This window comes from Thunnus maccoyii, chromosome 10 (assembly GCF_910596095.1).
Source record: "Thunnus maccoyii chromosome 10, fThuMac1.1, whole genome shotgun sequence".
Classification (NCBI taxonomy): Eukaryota; Metazoa; Chordata; class Actinopteri; order Scombriformes; family Scombridae; genus Thunnus; species Thunnus maccoyii.
The window spans coordinates 18822898-18842647 of NC_056542.1; the positions used below are offsets into that span (position 1 = coordinate 18822898).

At 41.8% G+C, this 19750-nt stretch overlaps 1 protein-coding gene across 5 annotated transcripts in view; it reads left to right on the forward strand.

The window, feature by feature from the left end:
- fhod3b (formin homology 2 domain containing 3b) overlaps positions 1-17143 on the forward strand; it is a 112556-nt gene extending 95413 nt beyond the window's left edge. For 2 of the 5 annotated variants that reach the window (XM_042422810.1, XM_042422808.1), the window contains exons 9-26: positions 1052-1195; positions 1397-1644; positions 4833-4895; positions 5915-6022; positions 6205-6339; positions 6809-6859; positions 7690-7880; positions 8772-9326; positions 9456-10402; positions 10741-10899; positions 11601-11783; positions 12627-12746; positions 13656-13817; positions 13969-14159; positions 14314-14506; positions 16224-16410; positions 16671-16832; positions 16930-17143. In XM_042422810.1, the coding sequence (XP_042278744.1) occupies positions 1052-1195; positions 1397-1644; positions 4833-4895; positions 5915-6022; positions 6205-6339; positions 6809-6859; positions 7690-7880; positions 8772-9326; positions 9456-10402; positions 10741-10899; positions 11601-11783; positions 12627-12746; positions 13656-13817; positions 13969-14159; positions 14314-14506; positions 16224-16410; positions 16671-16832; positions 16930-17012 (3882 nt within the window). In that variant the 3' untranslated portion in view covers positions 17013-17143. Of the gene's footprint in view, positions 1-1051; positions 1196-1396; positions 1645-3274; positions 3867-4832; positions 4896-5914; positions 6023-6204; positions 6340-6808; positions 6860-7689; positions 7881-8771; positions 9327-9455; positions 10403-10740; positions 10900-11600; positions 11784-12626; positions 12747-13655; positions 13818-13968; positions 14160-14313; positions 14507-16223; positions 16411-16670; positions 16833-16929 lie in introns of those variants that run through there. The other 3 variants (XM_042422809.1, XM_042422812.1, XM_042422811.1) reach the window with 3 other exon arrangements.
- Positions 17144-19750: the final 2607 nt, after the last annotated feature.

Consider the following 19750-nt stretch of genomic DNA (forward strand, 5'->3'; position numbering starts at 1 on the left):
ATGACAAGTTCATCAGTTAGTTGACGCGGTTGAGGTGAAAAGGAATCAGTATATTCAGGGTTAATATCGGGGAACAGCAAGCCAGACTTTCCAGGATCCTGCCACCTGCCACATCATTCATTTCAACAGCTGCTATGCTGCTCCTCAACTGACCCTCTCCTCTGTGCTCCGGGTGAGACAGCGCCGATGAAAGCGGACTTTGATTTAAGATTTGAGTTGGCTCATATCTTTTCAAATTGAAAGGTGCTTATGGAATAGTTATGTCTCACTACAAGCACAAGTACAGATAACACTGCAGGTTTGAATGTTTATGATAAAGTGGATCTCTGGAATCAACACATGATATGAAGTGAAATTAAATGCGTGAGAGGAATAATTATTCAATTCAACACCTCACCATCTGTGTCGCTAATTTCCCCCTGTCTCCAAAATGTTCGTACGCATGGGTCAGAGTTCACGTACAGGTGCGCACATTCTCCCATCAAGTTTGTTTTTGTAGATCGCAACTTTTGGGAAGTGGCATATGCCTCTTTCGAACCCCATTTCTTGTGCGAACGCAACAGATCTGCCAGCCCATGTCAACCAATCTGTAGTGTGTGATTACATTTGAGATGTGTCACCTAGAATAAAATGTTGATGACTGAAAAGTTTTCTATCCATTCATCTAGTGAAGGAGGCAACAAAAGAATCCTGAAATGACCTTCATTAACATAAAAAACTATGTAAAAACTCTACAATATCATTCACATCATTCACATGCCATGTTTTCATTAGTTCACTGAAATTCTGATCTGATTAGACTTGATTCAAAATACAAACATTATAAATCCATTTAAATACTACTGAATGAATTTTATTTAGATAGCGTATCTTGCTACAGATCACATTTTCAATACAAGGTTTAAAGAAAACAGATTTAGTGTTTTTACTCCATTCTGTCTCTCAGGTGATCTTTCTCTAACGTTCCAGCTTTTCTTTTTCTCTTAACAGTTAATCTGAAACATGACAGAGACATGACAGTATAGAACTTATGTGTGTGCTTATGTTTCAGACTCTGGCAGGCCTCCCAGACCAGGACTCCTACTACGACATGGTAGACTGTCTGGAGGAGCAGAGCATTGAAGCCATGGCCCAGAGACATCTGAGCAGGAAGGGCACTGACCTCGACCTCGTAGAGCAGTTCAACATCTATGAGGTCAGGAAGCCTACACATCATATAACAAACAAGCTTAATGTGGTGTTAACATGCGTCTCATAATAGAGCGTAGGCCACATGACTTCTGACGGGCTGCCAGATGTGCAGTATGTACCAAAAAGTGATGTTCAAGGTTGCTGTTTATGAAGTTTATAAAGCAGTTTATTTACTCAGTTTCTCTGTTCGGCTTCATTGTCCCAGTTGACTCTCCGCCATGAGGACGGTGATGAAGAATCTCAGTTGCCTCCTAACGCCCGGAAGGACCGACGTCGGGCTAGTGTCGGGGGCTCCAACGAAAAGCGCGGCCTGGAGAGAAGACGCAGCCGGAGACATTCGCTCCAGAATGGCAGAGGTCCCGCCTCTGCCCCAGCATCACCCAGCAGCCCTCATACTCATACAAGCAGCTTCCTGCCCTTTGGCGGCCAACGTGTTGAAGACATCAGTGAAAGGTGAGGTGAGGGGAGGACAGAGATGGATGGGAAAGTGGAAAAATGGAAGATATCCAAGAAAAAAAAAAAAGACACTTGATCCTTGCTTCCATTTTAGCTTGAACTTGGTTTGATGCTGGTTTTAAAGGGTTCAGCCAGGAGGATTTGTTTTGATCTTGTATATTTTAAACCCTGAGAAATAGCTGCAACAAAAAAAAAAAGGTATCACAGACTATTCCTGCGTCCATGGAGTATTTAGTTTTTTCACTGGGAACAGCTTAACGGCAAGTGTTGTATTATATTTCAGTCTTGGAGAGATGCTTTCACTCTATCCAGAGCCAAAGCAGAGAATTTAATTATATAGTCATTTAAAGAAAGGCGAAGAAGAAACTGCTGCTGCAAAGTGACATTTAAATTAATTTTCCCACTGTCAAAGACATTCTTCTGCCACTGATGGAAATAGGAAGCTTCTGTAAACACATGATATGAACTATCTGCGATCTGTTTCAAGTCACGCTTCCTTCATTGAGAGCGTATTGAACTTAAACTCCACCAAGCCATCAGTTTTATATACGGTTAACCTTTTGTGACTAAACAAACTCAAGAGAAACCGCAACTGGTGATTCAGGCAAGAAGCTAATTGCAATCTCGTTTAATTATACAGTAGCTTGGACTCTGCCCTATAAAAACACCGGGAAAACCTAGTCAGACAGTCCCTATTCATGGAAATTATATTAACCTGTTATTCTGCTTTTTATTATAGGTCATGAGTCATCAGACAAAATTTGGGTTTTAATTTTAAACAGGGAATTACTAAGTCTTCCTTTTTGTCTTTAAAATCACCACCGATCACAGCCTTTCCTAGTACCACATTTTCCAATCCCCTATAATTAATAACAAACAGCTTCTTTTTTTTTTTTTTTTTTTTTTTTTTTTTAAGTGGCATACCTACTAAAATTTGTGGTAGTATTCAGGTCTTCAGGTATACTTAAATTCAATCCAGCAGGTCATATGATACTAGACTAGCTTCGTCCAGCCCACCACAGGAAATTCAAGCCGCCTTTGAAGATCACCATTTTCCATATTGTTAATGAAATCCAGACAGCCAAGAGGGATGGATCCAAGTAGCAAACCGGCCACAGACTCATGTATGACGATGTATCCCAGACTATCAGTTCAAACACAGAAGATATCTCCTACAGCCCTAACACTGGTTATTGAAATGAATCTTTTTTTTTTTTCTCAATTAGAAGAAGTAGAAGTAATTTTTATTAATGTGACTACAGAAATGTCATTTATGTGTAGTTTGAACTGTTGCCCGTGCCTGTGCGTTGTTAACATTTTGAGATGTCAAGAGAGATTGTTGTAAAAACCTACTAACCTTCTCAATCTTCCGCACTAATAACCTCTTGCTTTTCTGACAAGCATGCACTGTGTGTGGTGTTTGTCGTTTTTGTGTTGTCTCTCTGGGCTCATTTGCCTCTGTGTGTTTTCATGTTGTCTCTGTCCAACTTCTCTTCCCTCTTGCCTGCCTACATCCTCCCTTTCCTCCTTTCAACCCTCGAACCATCCTCTCGCCACAGAGAAGAGGAAGAGGAAGAGGAGGAGGAGGAGGAGGAGGAAGGAGATGAGGAGGAGGAGGAGGATGAGGAGGACGAGGAAGAGGCAGATGATGAAAGTCATCCAGTCATTGAGTCCTCTAGACAGGGCGCTCACAGGTATTTTAGGATAACTAGTTTGCTAGGTGTGAAACAATCCCCCATTCCCTTTGTATTTCCATAGTTTCTCTGCCATAGTTTAAAAGTATAATTCTGTCCTTCTACCCATCTGGACTCCTGCTCTCTTGTATTTTGTCATCCTAGTGGGGCACCAGCTGTAGCAGACACCCCTAACATGTGTTTGAACTTAAAGTGTATGGCCAGCGTCCTCCCTAAAGCCAGTGACCCTGAAGGGCAGAGAGAATATCTCGGCTTCAAGACCAGGACATCTTCTCCTGTGTCCGTCGCACCTAAACAGAGGACCTTTAGTCCTTGGTCTGCACCTCCCCAGCCACCTGACAGTGTCTTCCCTGTCGCTCTGAGTAAAGTGCCAGGCTCTGCTCACCGTCTGAGCCAATGTCACTGTCAGTCTACCCCAACCACATCCCCCTTTCCTCTCTCACCATCCCCTGACTTGAACCAGAGCCAGGTGTCTGTTGGGTCCAAGGAGAGTGAGACGGGCTCGAAAAGAGAAAGGCACTTCAGGTAGAGCGTAGGAGCTACAGTTCACCTACATGTGTTGCATACGGACTCCCATTATACCTTTTACAATGTCCAAACACACTGTCCTCCCCCCATCACTGATGTCTGTGTCTCTATGTAGCTCACTGTACACTCAGCAGAGACACCCACAAGCATCATCAGAGTAAAAACAGAAATACAAAAATGCTAAAATTCAAAATATTATTTTAAAATGATGCTCTTCATAATTGCATACCATGAAGTTATTTGTGGTGAACATACTATAGCTTAGTCTCCTCTCCACCTCCTTCATCCTTAAAAAATGTTTTCTTCATCATAGTGAGCATAAGGTCTTTATTTTCCACCAAAAGTGATTTATGTGGCATCTGTCATCTCCAAAGACACACGGTACAAGAAAAAAGGAAAGTCATAATTACTTCCTTTTCTCTTCTCAGTTGCTGGAAACAGTTATTTTGCAGATACTGTATTTACTACTCATCTGTCTTTCATTGTGGCTCTGCACCACACTTAATCCAAGACAAGTCAATAAATTAATTCAAAGTATTAAGGAACTTTTAGTATTAGCATGAGTCATAGTCACTCTTAGTTGTTCACAGTCCTGCAGAGATCTGTTGCAATGGAAACAGGATGGACAGCCACATCTAAACTGGCACAGTAGTTCCTCTGCGTGTGTATCCCTGATGCCATCTAAGAAAAAAATGATTCCCTGTTTTTTATGCAACGGACCATAAAAAGTGATCTAGTTTACAGTAGTTTTCTTGCTTTCTAAATAACACATGGAATGGGTAAGACTAACAGAGATAATGTCTTGCCCCTGTCGTCTCTGTCGTGTGGTCTTGCAGCCCTTCAACCTTCAACTACTACCTTACTATCTTGTCTGTGTGACTAACACCTTATTCTTTTATCTTTGGAGTGTCTGACCTGACTGTTACTCTCTTTTTTTTTTTTTACTGTGCCTTCCATCTTCAGTCTGACAGACACAAACAACTCCCCTTCATCTTTCACTGCTAGAAAGCCCTGCTGGGCTGAAAGGTAAGGACAGAAGTCAACAGGTCAACTGTTACAAGAGTGTGCAGAGGCAAGACGCATATTATTTATGAAGCGAAGCCTGCGAGCTAGTTCAAACAGGGCGTACTCCTCTCACAACAGCCTGTATCCAACGCACAGCATCAGTGCTCTGATTGCTCTTTTTCTGCCTGCTTCCTGCCACACCGCTCATCTGAAAGCTATGCTGTCACTTGCTGCTACGGCTGCTGCCACTTCTGCTGTTCTTATAGCAATTCAAAAGCCCTGCATCCACCTGTAGGCTCTGAATCTACTTTCCCCTAGGAGGCAAGTTAGTGTCATCATCCCCACTCCCTGCTGTCCTGAGCATGGCGTTTGCTTGTGGGGGGAGGTCCGAGCCTAGATGCCAAACATTAACATTAACCTTGTACATGTTCTACATTTACATAATAATCTATTCCACATGAGTTGTTTTACTGAACTGACTTTTGAGATGCATTAGTAGTTTCAGGGAGACGTGGACATAGTGAAGTCTACATAAAAGTTTTGTAGCTGTAGCACTAGTAAAAGAACACTAGTTTGTTTTCAATTATTATTCTATCATCTTTGTTAACTGTTTTTATTTACACACAATGTATTGCACAACTTTTCTAGGACAAAATGTGCATGATGCAAATTCCTCAGAACAATTACAAGGCCTCTCATAAAAGACTAGGTCTGGTAAAAAGATGAATTTATGAAAGATTGCCCCCATGCACAAGCACGGATAAGCAATGCACCTGCAGGTACCCTTTCAGGGTTTTTGGCATGGATTTCTTTACAGGAAAGTTGTTTAAATTCCAAAGGCAGAGTGCTTAGCAGCATTGTTCTTTTATCCAGCACAGTCATATCTCAGTGTAAACTGCCCTGCAGTATGGCATTGGAATTCACATCGCACCTCACAGATCCTTGAAGTAATGTCCAGCCCTCTTCTCTGTCTTGGAAAAATATGTTAGAAGAGAACAAAGCATTTATTTTCCCCCTTTTTTATTTTTCCCTTTTTACAGAATAAGTGCCAATGGCACTCCATACCCTGGCAGGCACCAGGCTCCTACATCACCCATCCATCGTTTCACTAGTTCAGCGACTTCCACAGCAGACACCAAACCTGACAGGTTGGCATGTCAACTGTTCCACAGCTAAGGCAGAACATTTTTTGGATATGGCTGTTAAAATGTTACTCACCCCATCTGCAAAGTTCCCTTTGAACAAATGTGAACATATTTAAATGAAAACACAGACTCATCACTCAATGTTATTCATGTTTTCACATATTTTTTGTCTCTTTTGCATGCAGACCTTCCTTAGGGGGCTTGCTAACTTCATCTTTCAGACAACATCAGGAGTCTCTGGCTGCAGAGAGAGAGAGGAGGCGCTTGGAAAGAGAGGAGCGTCTGCAGAGGATCGAAAGGGAAGAGAGGAACCGCTTAAAGTCAGTCTCAACTTACAAATCAGACACAGCTACTGTCAGAGCACTGTATGACTTCATATCAGAGTGACAATATTATTTCTTTAAATTGTATCATGGGTAGCTACACAGCCAATGAAGACATTCGAATTGACCTTTGAAATTTTGAGAAACATGTGGCTCTAGTCTTGAGTCAAACTCATGAGAGCTGGGTTGTGTCTCTTTTTAAGGCTCATATATAGATAGTGAATCATGGCGGGAGGACCTGGGTAGCAGCTTGGTCAGCTCAGGTGTATTGCCTTAGCATATTATATTGCTCAGTTTTATTTCTTTGTGCTTAAAATATAATTTTCAGTTATGCAATCATCAAATTTAATATCCACATAAAATGCAAACATATATAAAAAAAAAATAATTTATCCATATTATGTTCTAAATTTTCTCTTTATCACTCTCTTCTGGCTGTTTCTGTCTTTCTACATTTTTGTCTCAGTCAAGATTATGTAGACAAGAGGGATGAAGTAAGACAAGCCAGAGAGGAAAGGTGAGTAAACTTTCATAACTTTCATACTTTCATGAGTTCACATGGATTCACAATAATGCTCCAGTTGTGAAGATACATAAAAAACAAAGGAGATTTGTAAATGCTTTGAGATCCTCTTCTAAAATTGATAGCAGATGTAAAGTGCATTACACCCAGCGTCAGGCTGAATTATAGGTGTCAGGGCCCCTCTAGGCCTGCTCACCATTAAGATATCCCAACGTTAACAGGACAACTGTGTAATTGTGTTTTGGCTTCGATCTGGTCCAGTTGTCTCCCAATGACTTCATCTGTATGTTTTATAGCTTATTCTTACCTTCGTCACCTATTTCACCCCTGTGAACTGGAATGTGCTTCTGGTTCAGTGTATTGAGATCAGAAAACACTAGCCAGAAACGTTTAATGACACTTTGGAAACTTTGAAAAAGGATTTCATCAGTCATCATTTGAGTCCCTCCAGTAATGAGATTACAACTCCGTTTTTCCATAATTACCCAGGAATAAGACAAACCTGTCATGACTGTTAACAGCATAAATGCCGACATCATAGCTAGTGTTCACTAAAACCCAACTGAATTTTTCATCACTGTTGGATGAAATCCTCATATCTCTAAAAAGTTATCTTGAAAAAAATCATAGAATGAGGATGGTATAATCCCTTCAATTGCAGTTGTAATATTTTCATATGATAGTCAATAAGTTTCTGTTTAATTATACCACAACTATCGAATTGGCTGAACTAAGATTTGAACAGTTGCTAACTTTTAGTGCGGATCAGCACACATCTAAACCACAGTGCGCAGACATCTGGAAGCTACTCTTTGCTGTTGCAGGTACAAGGCTGTGGAGAGGCTAGCTGCAGAGGAGTTTGAGCGGGAGCGACCCAGAGCGCCAACAAGAGGACGGACAGAGATCACTTTGTGTTTGAGTTCCAACCCTGCCAGCCGCTCTGTATCTCGCTCTGCCACACCCTCATCCATCATCTCACAAGAAGACACGGTCGCCAGCGCACAGCAGACATCGGGTAAATGGTGTTTGCCAACCATTTATTCATCATTAGCACTTGAGAGATACGAGCATGAATGGACTGTAATGTTGGCTTACAGAGCTGGCAGAGACAATACAAACTGTCAGTGCACCTGTCACACACACAGGGCTCGGCATTAACACTTGCAGGGTGATTATAGTGCTGAAATTTGATTCAGCTGCACTTCTTATTGTTGAGAATAACTCCCTGACTCTAGAAATACAAGTCAAAGTGTATATGTGAAACAGGGTTATTGTCAGAGAAAAGATACAGAGATTTTGAGTGTGTAAGTGTGTCTAAAGAGGGTGAAGAGTGGTTATGAGGAGGTGGAGGTGCACATACACTTCTAAATTTCCTACATTTGAAATAGCTTTAATGAGATCCTGATAAAAACAGCCTCAGTGACTTAAAGGTAATTTGTCATGGCTGCAATGAAAAAAAGCTTTGTTTCTTGTGTAATTCAGGACATTTTGCAGAAGAAAAAAAAGATTTTCCTTTTATTTTTTACCTACCTATCAAATATAGTAGCTGTTTTTTTTAAACATACTTAGTTGGTGTCTACTAAAGAGAATATTTAAATATAACTATTTTTCTCTCAGAAGTTGTAAACTCTCTCAGAGCCACTAACGCTGTGAGTTACAGTCATGTTGTACGGTCATGAGCCATGGTAATAGAATTTGATTGCTTTTTGAATTACTTTTAAAGTCTGGAACCTTAAGTTGAGTTTAGACAATTTCTCACTGCAATTAAGGACATGTCAGGAAACAATTTAAAGCTCTTTTAATCATAAACGAAGAATGTCTCTGAAGACTATCAGATAATGTACAGTCACATAACTGAAGTACTTAAAGTAACTTTTTTTTTTCCACGTTCTGATTTCTCTTCCAGGAACAGAACACATCTCAGAGCCAAACCTTGACCCACAGACCAGAACCAAAAGCCCAGCGCCAGAGTTAACAGTATCAGAACCTTCCCCCACACCTCCTCCTGAGCCAGACAAGCAGCAGACTGAGACTGAGTCGCCTGCAGAGACGGAGGATGTTGATGAGACTCAGTCTGACCAGAGTGTAATTGCGGAGCCAGCAGCAGACGAACAGGCAGGCACAGAGAAAGAAGAGAGGCGAGAGCAGGAGAAGCTGGAGGAACAGAAACAGTGCATGAATGAGGGAGACGTAGAAGAGCAGGTGGAAGAAGCGGAGGTAGCCGATGTAGCGGAGGTGGCAGAGACAGATGTGGAGGTGGATGTTGAGTTAGAGGAGGGGTCAGAGAAGGAGCAGCCGATGGAAAGGGATGTAGAAGACAGTGTAATGCTGAGTGAGAAGGAGAGACAGAACGAGGAAGTGAATGAGAAGGACAACTGCTCCGCATCCAGCATCTCCTCTACGAGTAGCACTCTGGAGAGGGAGGAGCGGGAGGAGAAACTCACCAATGACATTGAAGCAGGTATGATTTGGTGCTGATTTTACATGCTTTGATAATCATCCATGTATATCTATCAAAGGGATGTTGAATGAGAAAGTGTGTCCAAACTTTTGACTGGTACTATATGTCAAATTGTTTCCACAACAACAGGCCAATGGACGCAGTGCATTAAAGATGCAGATGTGAACGACCAGTGCAACAAAATACTCAATAGCAAGCGCTTCATGCTGGACATGCTCTATGCTCAGAAGGCGACCAGCAAGGATGAAGAGAACGTAGGTGAGACAGAGAAAGAAAACTGTAAATGTGAGAAGGAGACAGAGGTCAGTGACTCTTCTGTGGCGAGCCTGGCCAGCAGGATCTCCACACTGGAGGCTCACAGACAGGCCAGAGAAGAAAATGTGAAAAAACTGGAAGTCGGGCATCTGGACAACCAGGGCAGTGTCCGAGCAGTGGCGGAGAAATTTGGAGATTTGGTCAAAGGCCTATCATCTCCTCCTGAGGTGGAGGCCTCAAAAGAGCAGCAGCAGCAGCAACAGCAGCAGCAGCAGCAGCAGACTGACAAATCATCAACTGCTGTCTCATCAGCTTTACCCCCGAAGAAAGAGTCAGACTATATCTGGGATCAGCTGATGGCCACACCCAGGGAGCTACGGATCAAAGAAATGGACTTCACAGACCTGAAGGATGAGGATGACATGGATATTTTAGATATGGACAACGTGATGGGGTCGGGCGATCTTTTACCACCACCTCCTCCTCCCCCGTGCAACGCTGCCCTACCGCCACCCCCGCCCTTGTTTGGGTGCCCCCCACCTCCTCCCATCCTCGGCAAAATGATGCCCCCACCTCCACCATTCATGGCCCCCATCCCTCCACCTTCCCCTCAACTGAGTCGAGGGGAGGTGCCTCTCTTCCAGAAGAAGAAGAAGACCATCCGTCTCTTCTGGAACGAGGTGCGTCCCGTGGACTGGCAGTGTAAGAGCCATAAATTCTGTAAGGAGTCCCTGTGGTCCAAACTGGAGCCAATTAAACTGGACACGTCCAAACTGGAGCAGCTGTTTGAGTCCAAATCCAAGGAGCTGCCTGTTACAAAGGTAACTTATTGTCGAACTTACAGTAGAACCATGCAGTATTAATATATTTTTCATAACCAGATTAATGTTGCAGCTCTGATTTGTCAAGGTTCCTTTCCCATAGTTCAGGACTTCCTGCTACCAGGAAATGTATTTGAAATGGATTATTTTGTGAATTTAGTGTGGCTAAACTACTGGTGTCTTACATAAATGAGGTTATCCGGTGAGCAAATAAGCATGACAATATTAGGAAGAGGCAGGAGATCACATCAGGATACAGGAATGAAAATGATGAATTGTCTTGTTTTGTATGTGTTTGTTGTCTAATATGCACCATTTAACCCTTGTTTGTCTCATAGAAAGCTGCAGTTGATGGCAAACGACAAGAAATCATAGTCCTGGATTCCAAACGAAGCAACGCAATAAACATCGGCTTGACTGTCTTACCCCCTCCTCGCACCATCAAGACAGCTATCCTCAACTTCGATGAGTACGCACTGAACAAAGAGGGCATTGAGGTAAGCATTTTTTAAAGAGATTTTGTTTTAGGACGAATACAGTACAACTAAATTTGTGCTCCATATTATTACAGTAAGTACTGTCTAGTGTAGTCCCATCAAATAAAAACCCATTCAAGCTCACAGGATCCAAAGTAAACATGGTTTTCTTGAATGATATTTACCCAGCATGGGTTGACCACAATGTTGACATATCATGTGATTTTCTGGCTGCACGGCTGTTTTCATATAATTAATCACAGTGATGATTAAAAGGTAGCTCCACATGCATATTTTCAGGTCTTTATAAAAACCATACTGTAGGCTTTTGAGGGGCTGCACATCAGCAGATAATGATGAATGTTGCATCCCTTTGGTATTATATAACCTGCCGTTTTCAGAGCTTCTCCTTGAGTTCAGAGGAGAGGAGTATTCCTTTCCGCCTTTTGCCTCTGGAAGTATTTTCAGCCAGACGACAAGCGTAAGGTTGAAAGTTCAGATGTCACACAAGTCTGTGGGAAAGCTGGAAACATCTTAGATAAACAGAGCTGGAAATGTCAGAATCAATTTGTTTCCTCTCCCTCTTTATGATTTACTCCCTGACATATTGTGTAAAAGTTTTGCGCAGGCATTGAAACATTTTTGATATGCTGACTTGATGAATGAGCCGGTAAGACTTTCCCTTCCCCTCCCCTCCTCTCATGTCTCCATCCCACCCCTAGAAAATCCTGACGATGATCCCCACAGAGGAAGAGAAGCAGAGGATCCAGGAGGCTCAGCTGGTCAACCCTGATATCCCCTTGGGCAGCGCTGAGCAGTTCCTTCTCACCCTCTCCTCCATCACAGAGCTGTCTGCTCGCCTGCAGCTGTGGGCATTCAAGATGGACTATGAGCTTATTGAGAAGGTTATCCCTGTTCACTCTTGAGTCCGTGCAGATTAGGACTATACTATTTTGACTGATGATTTACATTATTAGAGGGAATGATGATTTATACATCATTATTCTCATTTAAAAACATATTAATAATAATGGTGTGATTTTTTGCGGGGATCTGTACCAAAGATGTTTTCTTAAGTTTGTAGAATACGATGCACAAATGGTATTTTGACACACATTTCTCCTTAAATTTTGCGCCTCCTGCAATTTGAAAATTGCAGTAGGCCATATTGTGATTTCGATAAAATTTTGATTAATTGTTTAGCCCTAATGCAGATACATCACACCTTGGCCAGCTATATAAGTAAGTAAGTAAAACAATTAGGATTGGACGCTTTAAATTGAATCATGAATTAAAGGAATAGTTTGATATTTTGGGAAATATGCTTATCCGCTCTTGCAGAGTGTTAGATGAGAAGTTTATCGCTCTGACGTCTGTACGGTAAATATGAAGTTTGGAAACAAATATGAAGGCTGGAAACAGCGAGAAAAGGCAAAAAATCTGCTCACCGGCACCTAAAGCTCACTAATTAACACATCATGTCTCGTTTGTTTAAACACTTATTGTGGTTTTATGGGAGTTTATGTGTGGGACCATTTCTTCAGAGTCCGGCTAGCTGTTTCTAGTCTTTAAGTTAAGCTAACAGCTGCTGGCTGTAGCTTTATATTTACCGTACAGATGTGAGAGAAGTATCAATCTTCTCATTACTACGTAATCAAACATCCTTATCAGGGAAAAAAGAGCAGAATTCTTTGGAAATATATGAACTAGCAAATATAGATAATGTGTGTCTTTTTATGCTCTTTTAGGAGGTAGCGGAGCCTCTTCAGGATCTTAAAGAAGGGATGGACCAGTTAGAGAAAAACAAAACACTCCGCTACATCTTAACCACGTTGCTGACCATCGGCAACTTCCTCAACGGCACTACCGTGAGTAACCCTCAAGACATATATACGGCTTAGAGGTTCCTCTTTTTTTTTCCACTTTCTCTCCCGCTATGTCTCTAACTCACTTCCTCTGTTTCCTTTCTTGCTCCTCCTCCTCCCTCAACTCCCCCGACAACATATTTATTTGGCAAGGATAACAGTGGACTCTCTGTGTGTTAAAGAATGTGCTGTGTGCTGCCTGACTGTCTGCACCGGACACTGACCTTCTACAGTAAAAAAAGCTCGTCCAGGCCTCTGCTGAACCTGGCTCTGTCTGTCTGAGAAGAAAAAAGGAGGGAGATTGTGTGATTGTGTTTTCTGGAAGTTTGTGTTTGGTTGTGTGGAACTTGCATCTGTGTCTCAGACTGCTTTTTTTTTTTTTTTTTGTCTCGCTTTGTGATGGGGGTTTCTGTGGCCTTGCGTGTTCCCTTTGTGTGCATGCATCTATGTGTTAAGTCTATGAATGAGTGTGTGTGTGTGTGTGTGTTTGAACCTTACAAGAGCCAAACATGCAAAAGGAAAACATAAGTCATCAACATCAAAACAAGTAGTTCCCGTAAATAATGGCTGCATTTATATTTTGCAGTAAGCCATTTAAAACTGGCAGAAGAACAAGGGAGATCCTGTTAGGATTATGTCTTTCATGATATGTTCTGGCTTTTTTAGCTCCGCTGTGGTGAGCAGAACAATCGGTCGGGTCTGAAGTAGATTGTGGTTTCTGATAATCACAGCCTAATGAATCTACATATCTGCTCGGCGCACTCCATTGAGTCCCTTTTTCTGACTGTGCCAGAAAGGAAATTCACCGCAATTTGGTCCTCTAGTCGGGGCTCTTGATTGTTAATTTCAGACAGTTGTTTCTGCCCCTCTTCCTGAGTGTGTTGCTGTGTGTGTGTGTGTGTACATCTGTAGGCTAAAGGCTTTGAGCTGAGTTACTTGGAGAAAGTCCCAGAGGTGAAGGACACAGTTCACAAGCAGTCCCTGCTGCACCATGCCTGCACCATCGTGGTGGAGAAGTTTCCCGACAGCACTGACCTCTACTCCGAGATAGGAGCGATCACCCGCCTGACAAAAGTTTGAATTATTCACTTTTTTAAAAAAAAACAACTCATGAAACGATTTCTGCAAAGCGTCAGTTTGTGTTTTTAAACACATTTTTAGTAGCAGCAGTCGCAAATGTCACCAACCATCTGTAGTGAGTTCTGTTCTGTGGTATTGTTGTCAGGTGGATTTCGACCAACTTCAAGACAATCTGGCCCAGATGGAGCGAAGGTGCAAAGCATCATGGGATCACCTCAAGGTCATTGCGAAACATGAGATGAAACCAGCATTGAAACAAAAAATGTCAGACTTCCTTAAAGACTGTGCGGAGAGGATTATTATTCTGAAGATCGTACATCGAAGAATACTCAACAGGTACGTTCAGTTATAGACCTAATGAGTCTGTTTTCTTGCATTTTTCCAAGATTAAATACACTGTCAATCTATTTATTTCTGTTTCAGTGTCAGTGCAATTTTTTTGTGTTTGTTCATGGTGACAGTGATGTGATTTTTCATTACACATCTGCAGGTTTCACGCCTTTCTGCTATTCCTGGGTCATCCGATATACGCGGTACGTGAGGTCAGCATTCATCGCTTTAGCAAGATCCTGAGTGAATTTGCCCTGGAGTATCGCACAACACGAGAGCGCGTGCTACAACAGAAACAGAAGAGGGCCAACCACCGAGAGAGGAACAAGACCAGGGGAAAAATGATAACAGATGTAAGTGGTCTTCACCACAAGCAAGGGTCACATGTACACTTTCTCCATTTCCTGATCCTCGTCTTTGTTTGGTTTGTACTTTCTCAATTTTATGAAACAATATGAACAATCCCCAGATGCTGGTTATATCCATAATCTGGTTAAGGCACCAAATGTGGCCGTCTCTGACAGACATGGCATACATTTGTGATGACATCAGCATAGTTCCTCTGTCTTCGTATGTATAGGTTACTGTAACAACAATCAGTGAGTTGTTTTTAGTGTATCCCATTCTGTAGCTGCAGCAGGCTAAGAAAGGCCAGTGCAAACACCTCCCTGTATGATTAAAATCCCTTAAACCCCGAGGAGTCGGCTGCTCAGAGTGGACTCCACAGCGAGCCTTGGCAGGGGCCCCTCTCTCTTCAAAGGGACCCTAATTCAATCACTGTGTGAAAATTCAAACCTTTGGATGTTCCTAAAGGAGAAATAACAAGGTCCACACCTTAACCACACTCTTACAAAGATGTTCAATCAAATGTGCTCTCTTCTTCCACAGCTTGCATCCATTTTCAATGTGTTTTATGCTATTACACATTTATAGTATATTGCTGATAGGGGGTGTAAACCTCATAGCCGTTTTGAAGTTTAAAGGAATAGTTAGACATTTTTGGACCTTTTTTTGCTTTCTTGCTGAGAGTTAGATGAGAAGATTGATTCCACTCTCTCATCTCTCTATTCAATATGATGCTGCAGCCAGAACCAGGCTAGCCGTTTCCCCCTGTTTTCAGTCTTTATGCTAAGCTAAGCTAACTGTCTGCTGGCTCCAGCTTCATATTTACTGTACAAACATGAGAGTTCTATTGATTTTCTCATCTACCTCTGGCATGAAAGCAAATAAGTATTTGCCAAAAATGTCGAACTATTCATTTAATGTTTACAATACAAATCAAAGATTAGGTGCCTCTTTGTGGTTTGAGAAACAACCTCAGGGTTGGTGAGACCAACTTTGTGGTTACATTTTGTATATATATGATAACAGCTGTATACTGTTCTTACAACACACTTCACAGCATTTTTTCCCCATTTCCCTAATCTCTGTAGAGTGAGGATGAAGATGGTGAGGTAGGAGGTGACTTTGTGTGCAGTCAAGTGCATGCAAACCTCGTGATTAACATTCAAACAGACTTTGTTGTTGTAACTTTGAACAATAACGGGTGCGTTTACATTTTGTGCATTAACAAAGGACGTGTCATTAGTCAGACTGACGGGTTCTGTGTGTGTCTGCGTGACCTCACATGAATGAGGAAGCTCGACAGCGATGACAGCGAGGTGTTTGCATGCTGTCGGCAGGAGTGTTGAGTGAATCTCACTGGAAGGAGTCACAGCTACTTCCTGGTAGAGATTAATGGACCTCAGGAGGACTCAAAGTTTGACTTTTGAACCTGAATGAGATTCATATGTCCAACATACGTAGCTCACACTCACATGTCTGCATTGTTGAAAGGTACAGTCATGGAGAAAAGGGAGATTGTTGCCTGGTTGTTTACTTACAGAATAAACAGTGTATCTGGAACTTGTGACTCTTTGAAATAACTAACTGTTCTTATTTTAGGCTGGAAAATGCTGCGTCATAGTAAAAATTAACCAGTGTAACCAGAGCATGGCCGTGATTCGCACCATCTCCTACTAAGAAAAATGTCAGATATCATAATCTTGTGTCCTCCCCGCTCCCCTACAGAGTGGTAAATTTGGCAACGGCCCGCCAGACGCACAGGAAAGCCAGCCTCAGGGTATCCAGTACGCTGAAGATGCAGCTGAACACGAGAACATGAAGGCCGTGCTGAAGAGCAGCCTGCAGGGCGGAGAGAGCGGAGTGTCAACGGTGCCGGGCCTCCGTACACGCACCAGAGCCAGCAGCACTAGAGGTCAGCCTCATAAACGTGCTATACTGTTACAGCACCTACATAACTTTCATATATTTATATAATCTCATCATATATCCAGAACACTGAGATTAGTTCTCCTATGTGGGTGTACAGTAACAGCTTCAGGAGCCCTGAAGAAGCAATCAATCTCACCTCAAGGTCCATTTAGTAGCTGTTGCGGAGCGTTCAGTCATATCCCACAAGCTTCATTATTTAGCCTGCTGTTTTCTTATCCGTTCTGTCTTTATTTTATTTTTCAGGGCGTGTCCCCCCATGGTGCACTAGCAGTGACGACCCAGTGAACTGCACAGATGATACAGCTGATGAGATCATGGAGAGGATAGTTAGGTCAGCCACTCAGGGGCCCAGCCAGCGGACGCAACCTCGAGAGAGGAGGCGCTCCCGAGCCAACCGAAAGTCATGTGAGTTATGAGGAGCATCGGACGAGCGCCTTAATTCATTCTCATGTGCAAATTCTATAGTAATATATTTGTCTTTTTTTGTTTTCTTGCTGCACAGTGAGAAGGACACTGAAGAACGGTTTGACGACAGAGGAGGCCAACGCTCTCGGCTTGTCCAGCGGTTCAGAGATGCAGGTGTGAGCAGAACCCGGATCCCATCAGACACGAAGACGTCTGCAAGCCCTTTCACTGCCCCTCCACTGCCTTCACTCATCATGGCAACCCACTACTCTGGCTTGGCGCTAAAATCCCCCCCCCCCACCGCCCCGCCCCCTCCCTCCCTCCCCAGCTTTGATGAGTTGATCTCATCTTTATGCGTTCGGTTTACACAGGCTTGACACAAGCGCTTCCTGAGGAGAGTGGATACAAGGCTGAACGAGAGTTTTATTCACGGGCAGAGCGCTGCATTCAAACCACTAAGCTTTGCTGTTAATGGATAAACATCGACGATCTGCACTCATGAGGCTAAATCACAATCATCCTTTGACATTGCACACAAACACCCCACGCAAAAGTGTGTTTTGTTTTTTTGTTTTTTTTTTAAAGGCCGAAGGCATCAAAAAAAGATGGCAGTGCGTATGCTTCAATCTCCGTGGCCTTGACTGAATCCAGAGGGCTGAAAGGTGTGCGGCACGAAGCCTGATACAGACACTAAACTCTCCACTAACTGTTTGCTCGGGTTTAGTGTCAGCCCTGCAGCTTTTAGTGACAAATTCAAAGACTTTTTCATCTATTGAGTAGATGTCTGCGTGCAGAGGGTTATTCTGTAATATACTACTGTGGTAGTTTTGTGTTTCTAGTCATTTTGCTCAAGGTGCTCAAATAAGGAACAAGTGCACTGGATGTAAAAGTTAGGTATCAATGGAATGTGAAATCCTTGACACTGATGAACCACTCTTGACATCTGAATCCGAAAAAAATATACTTTTAACAGATCAACCAGCAGTTCAACAGTAGCACAGTTATCTTCACGATGTCTGATCAAAGAGTTTCATCACATACGTGCAACTAAATTTTGTGTAATTTTAGTGATTTAAGAAGGAAATTAGGAGAGCAGGAAACAGTGCAAATGATTAACTACAGTTCAATAACTGTGGATAAAACTGGTGATACCACTAGATTCAGACTAATTAATGCTCATCATGCTCATGTTTTTAGCTTAAACAAATAGAGATAAATTGCATCATGTGACCTGTTCTCACTGATGCAGTTCACTGTCTTTAGTGGCACCGACTGGACGGAGAAAAGCAGGCACAAATGTTACATGTGAGCTATCTTCATTGAGTTATTTTGTAGAAACTTATGAGCTGCACATTTCAGAGTGCCTTTCAGAGACAGTTATTTATTAAGACGTTTTCAGGGACATGTAATCAAGAAAATGTTAATACAACAGATGTGCAGTCTGTGAGGGGTGAGGATGATATTGCATCATTCACGAGCTGTGATTTATTTTTAACCAGTGTTTTTAAACTTGTCCTGACAAAAAATTTCTGTTTTTTTTTTTTTTTTTTTTTTCCATGTTACGTCTCGGATCAAATAGTTTGTTATGGAGATAGCTTTAAAGTATTTATGACAACTCGAGGATCGGTTATGCACATTAGCTGTATCCTGTTGCCTTACTGTAGAATACGGACGCGCTTTGTTCCACTCGAGTCAAGATCTTGTTGAAATGTTTTAAAACGGGCCAGGCCAAATTAATGTGTAAGTTCAACTTGCATCACTGGAGATCTTTGTCATTTGCAGGAGACGCTCCTTTCTTTAACTTTGAATGTGAACATCAGGGGTTACATGATTTATTAGTAATATGGACGCACATAAAAAATCTCCGTAACTTATCGATTTTTAAACATGTAAATCTGTATTGAAGTGAAGAAGAGAAGGAGCCCGCGGTTGATTTTATTTTTTTTTTGATTATGTAGGCCTGTTATTTGTTTTTTTTTTTTTGACTATTTCTGAGCTCATTGTGCTATTAATTAATTTGGAATGGCTAAATTCATAACATGCGTAATTTCAGTTTATGTCTTGGCTCGCAAGTTGCAAACTAAATCTATCCGCTCGCAAATTTTTCACTGTGATGGAAACATAGCCATTGAAACAAGAATCTAGCGCAACATCATGATAAAGCTTCATAAAACACCACCAGCAGTACTTTTTTTTTTTTTTTTTTGTAGAATTTACTGAAAACTATTCAGCACCTTAGATTCAATGTGTAGCATGCAACTTCTAGCTGAAGAAAAGTAGAACTGAAGTTTTGGGGGAGGAGCTCATTGTTTTCCCAGATTGTACTGTTTTTATCAAATACAAGACAGAATAGATGTGTAAAGTAATATGGGGGAATGCTGTAAAATGATGTATATGTCATGACAATGTCATTTATGTTCTGTTTTTTTTTTTTTTTTTTTTGCTCCATGTGTAGAATAGTGTATTATAGACTAAAAGCAGTATTATTCTAAAATATAATTTAAGCAAACCAAGCCATGCATGGTTTAAAAAGGTGTCACTTCTGCTAAATACAACGGCAGGTTCACTTTTGATTCTCAGAGCTGTAGGTTTGTGTGTGCGTGTTATTAAAATCTTTTTACTTCATGTACTGTTCAGTGAACAAATGTGGTGAAACACGCAGTGGTCACATTTTTACCAGCGAGTCCTGTGGAATTCCTTAGAAGCCTTTTTGATTTCATTGCACTCAAAGTTTTTCTTCTTTTAATTTAATATTTAGCCCACCACACACACACACACACACATACACACACACATTGCTGCCTGTGCCATAACATCACTGTGGAACTTGGACACAAGTGCTATACAAACCAAGGCTTCTATTGCGTCTATGCCCACAGCAATTCCTATGTAACGACAATAAAAAGGCTCATAAAAAC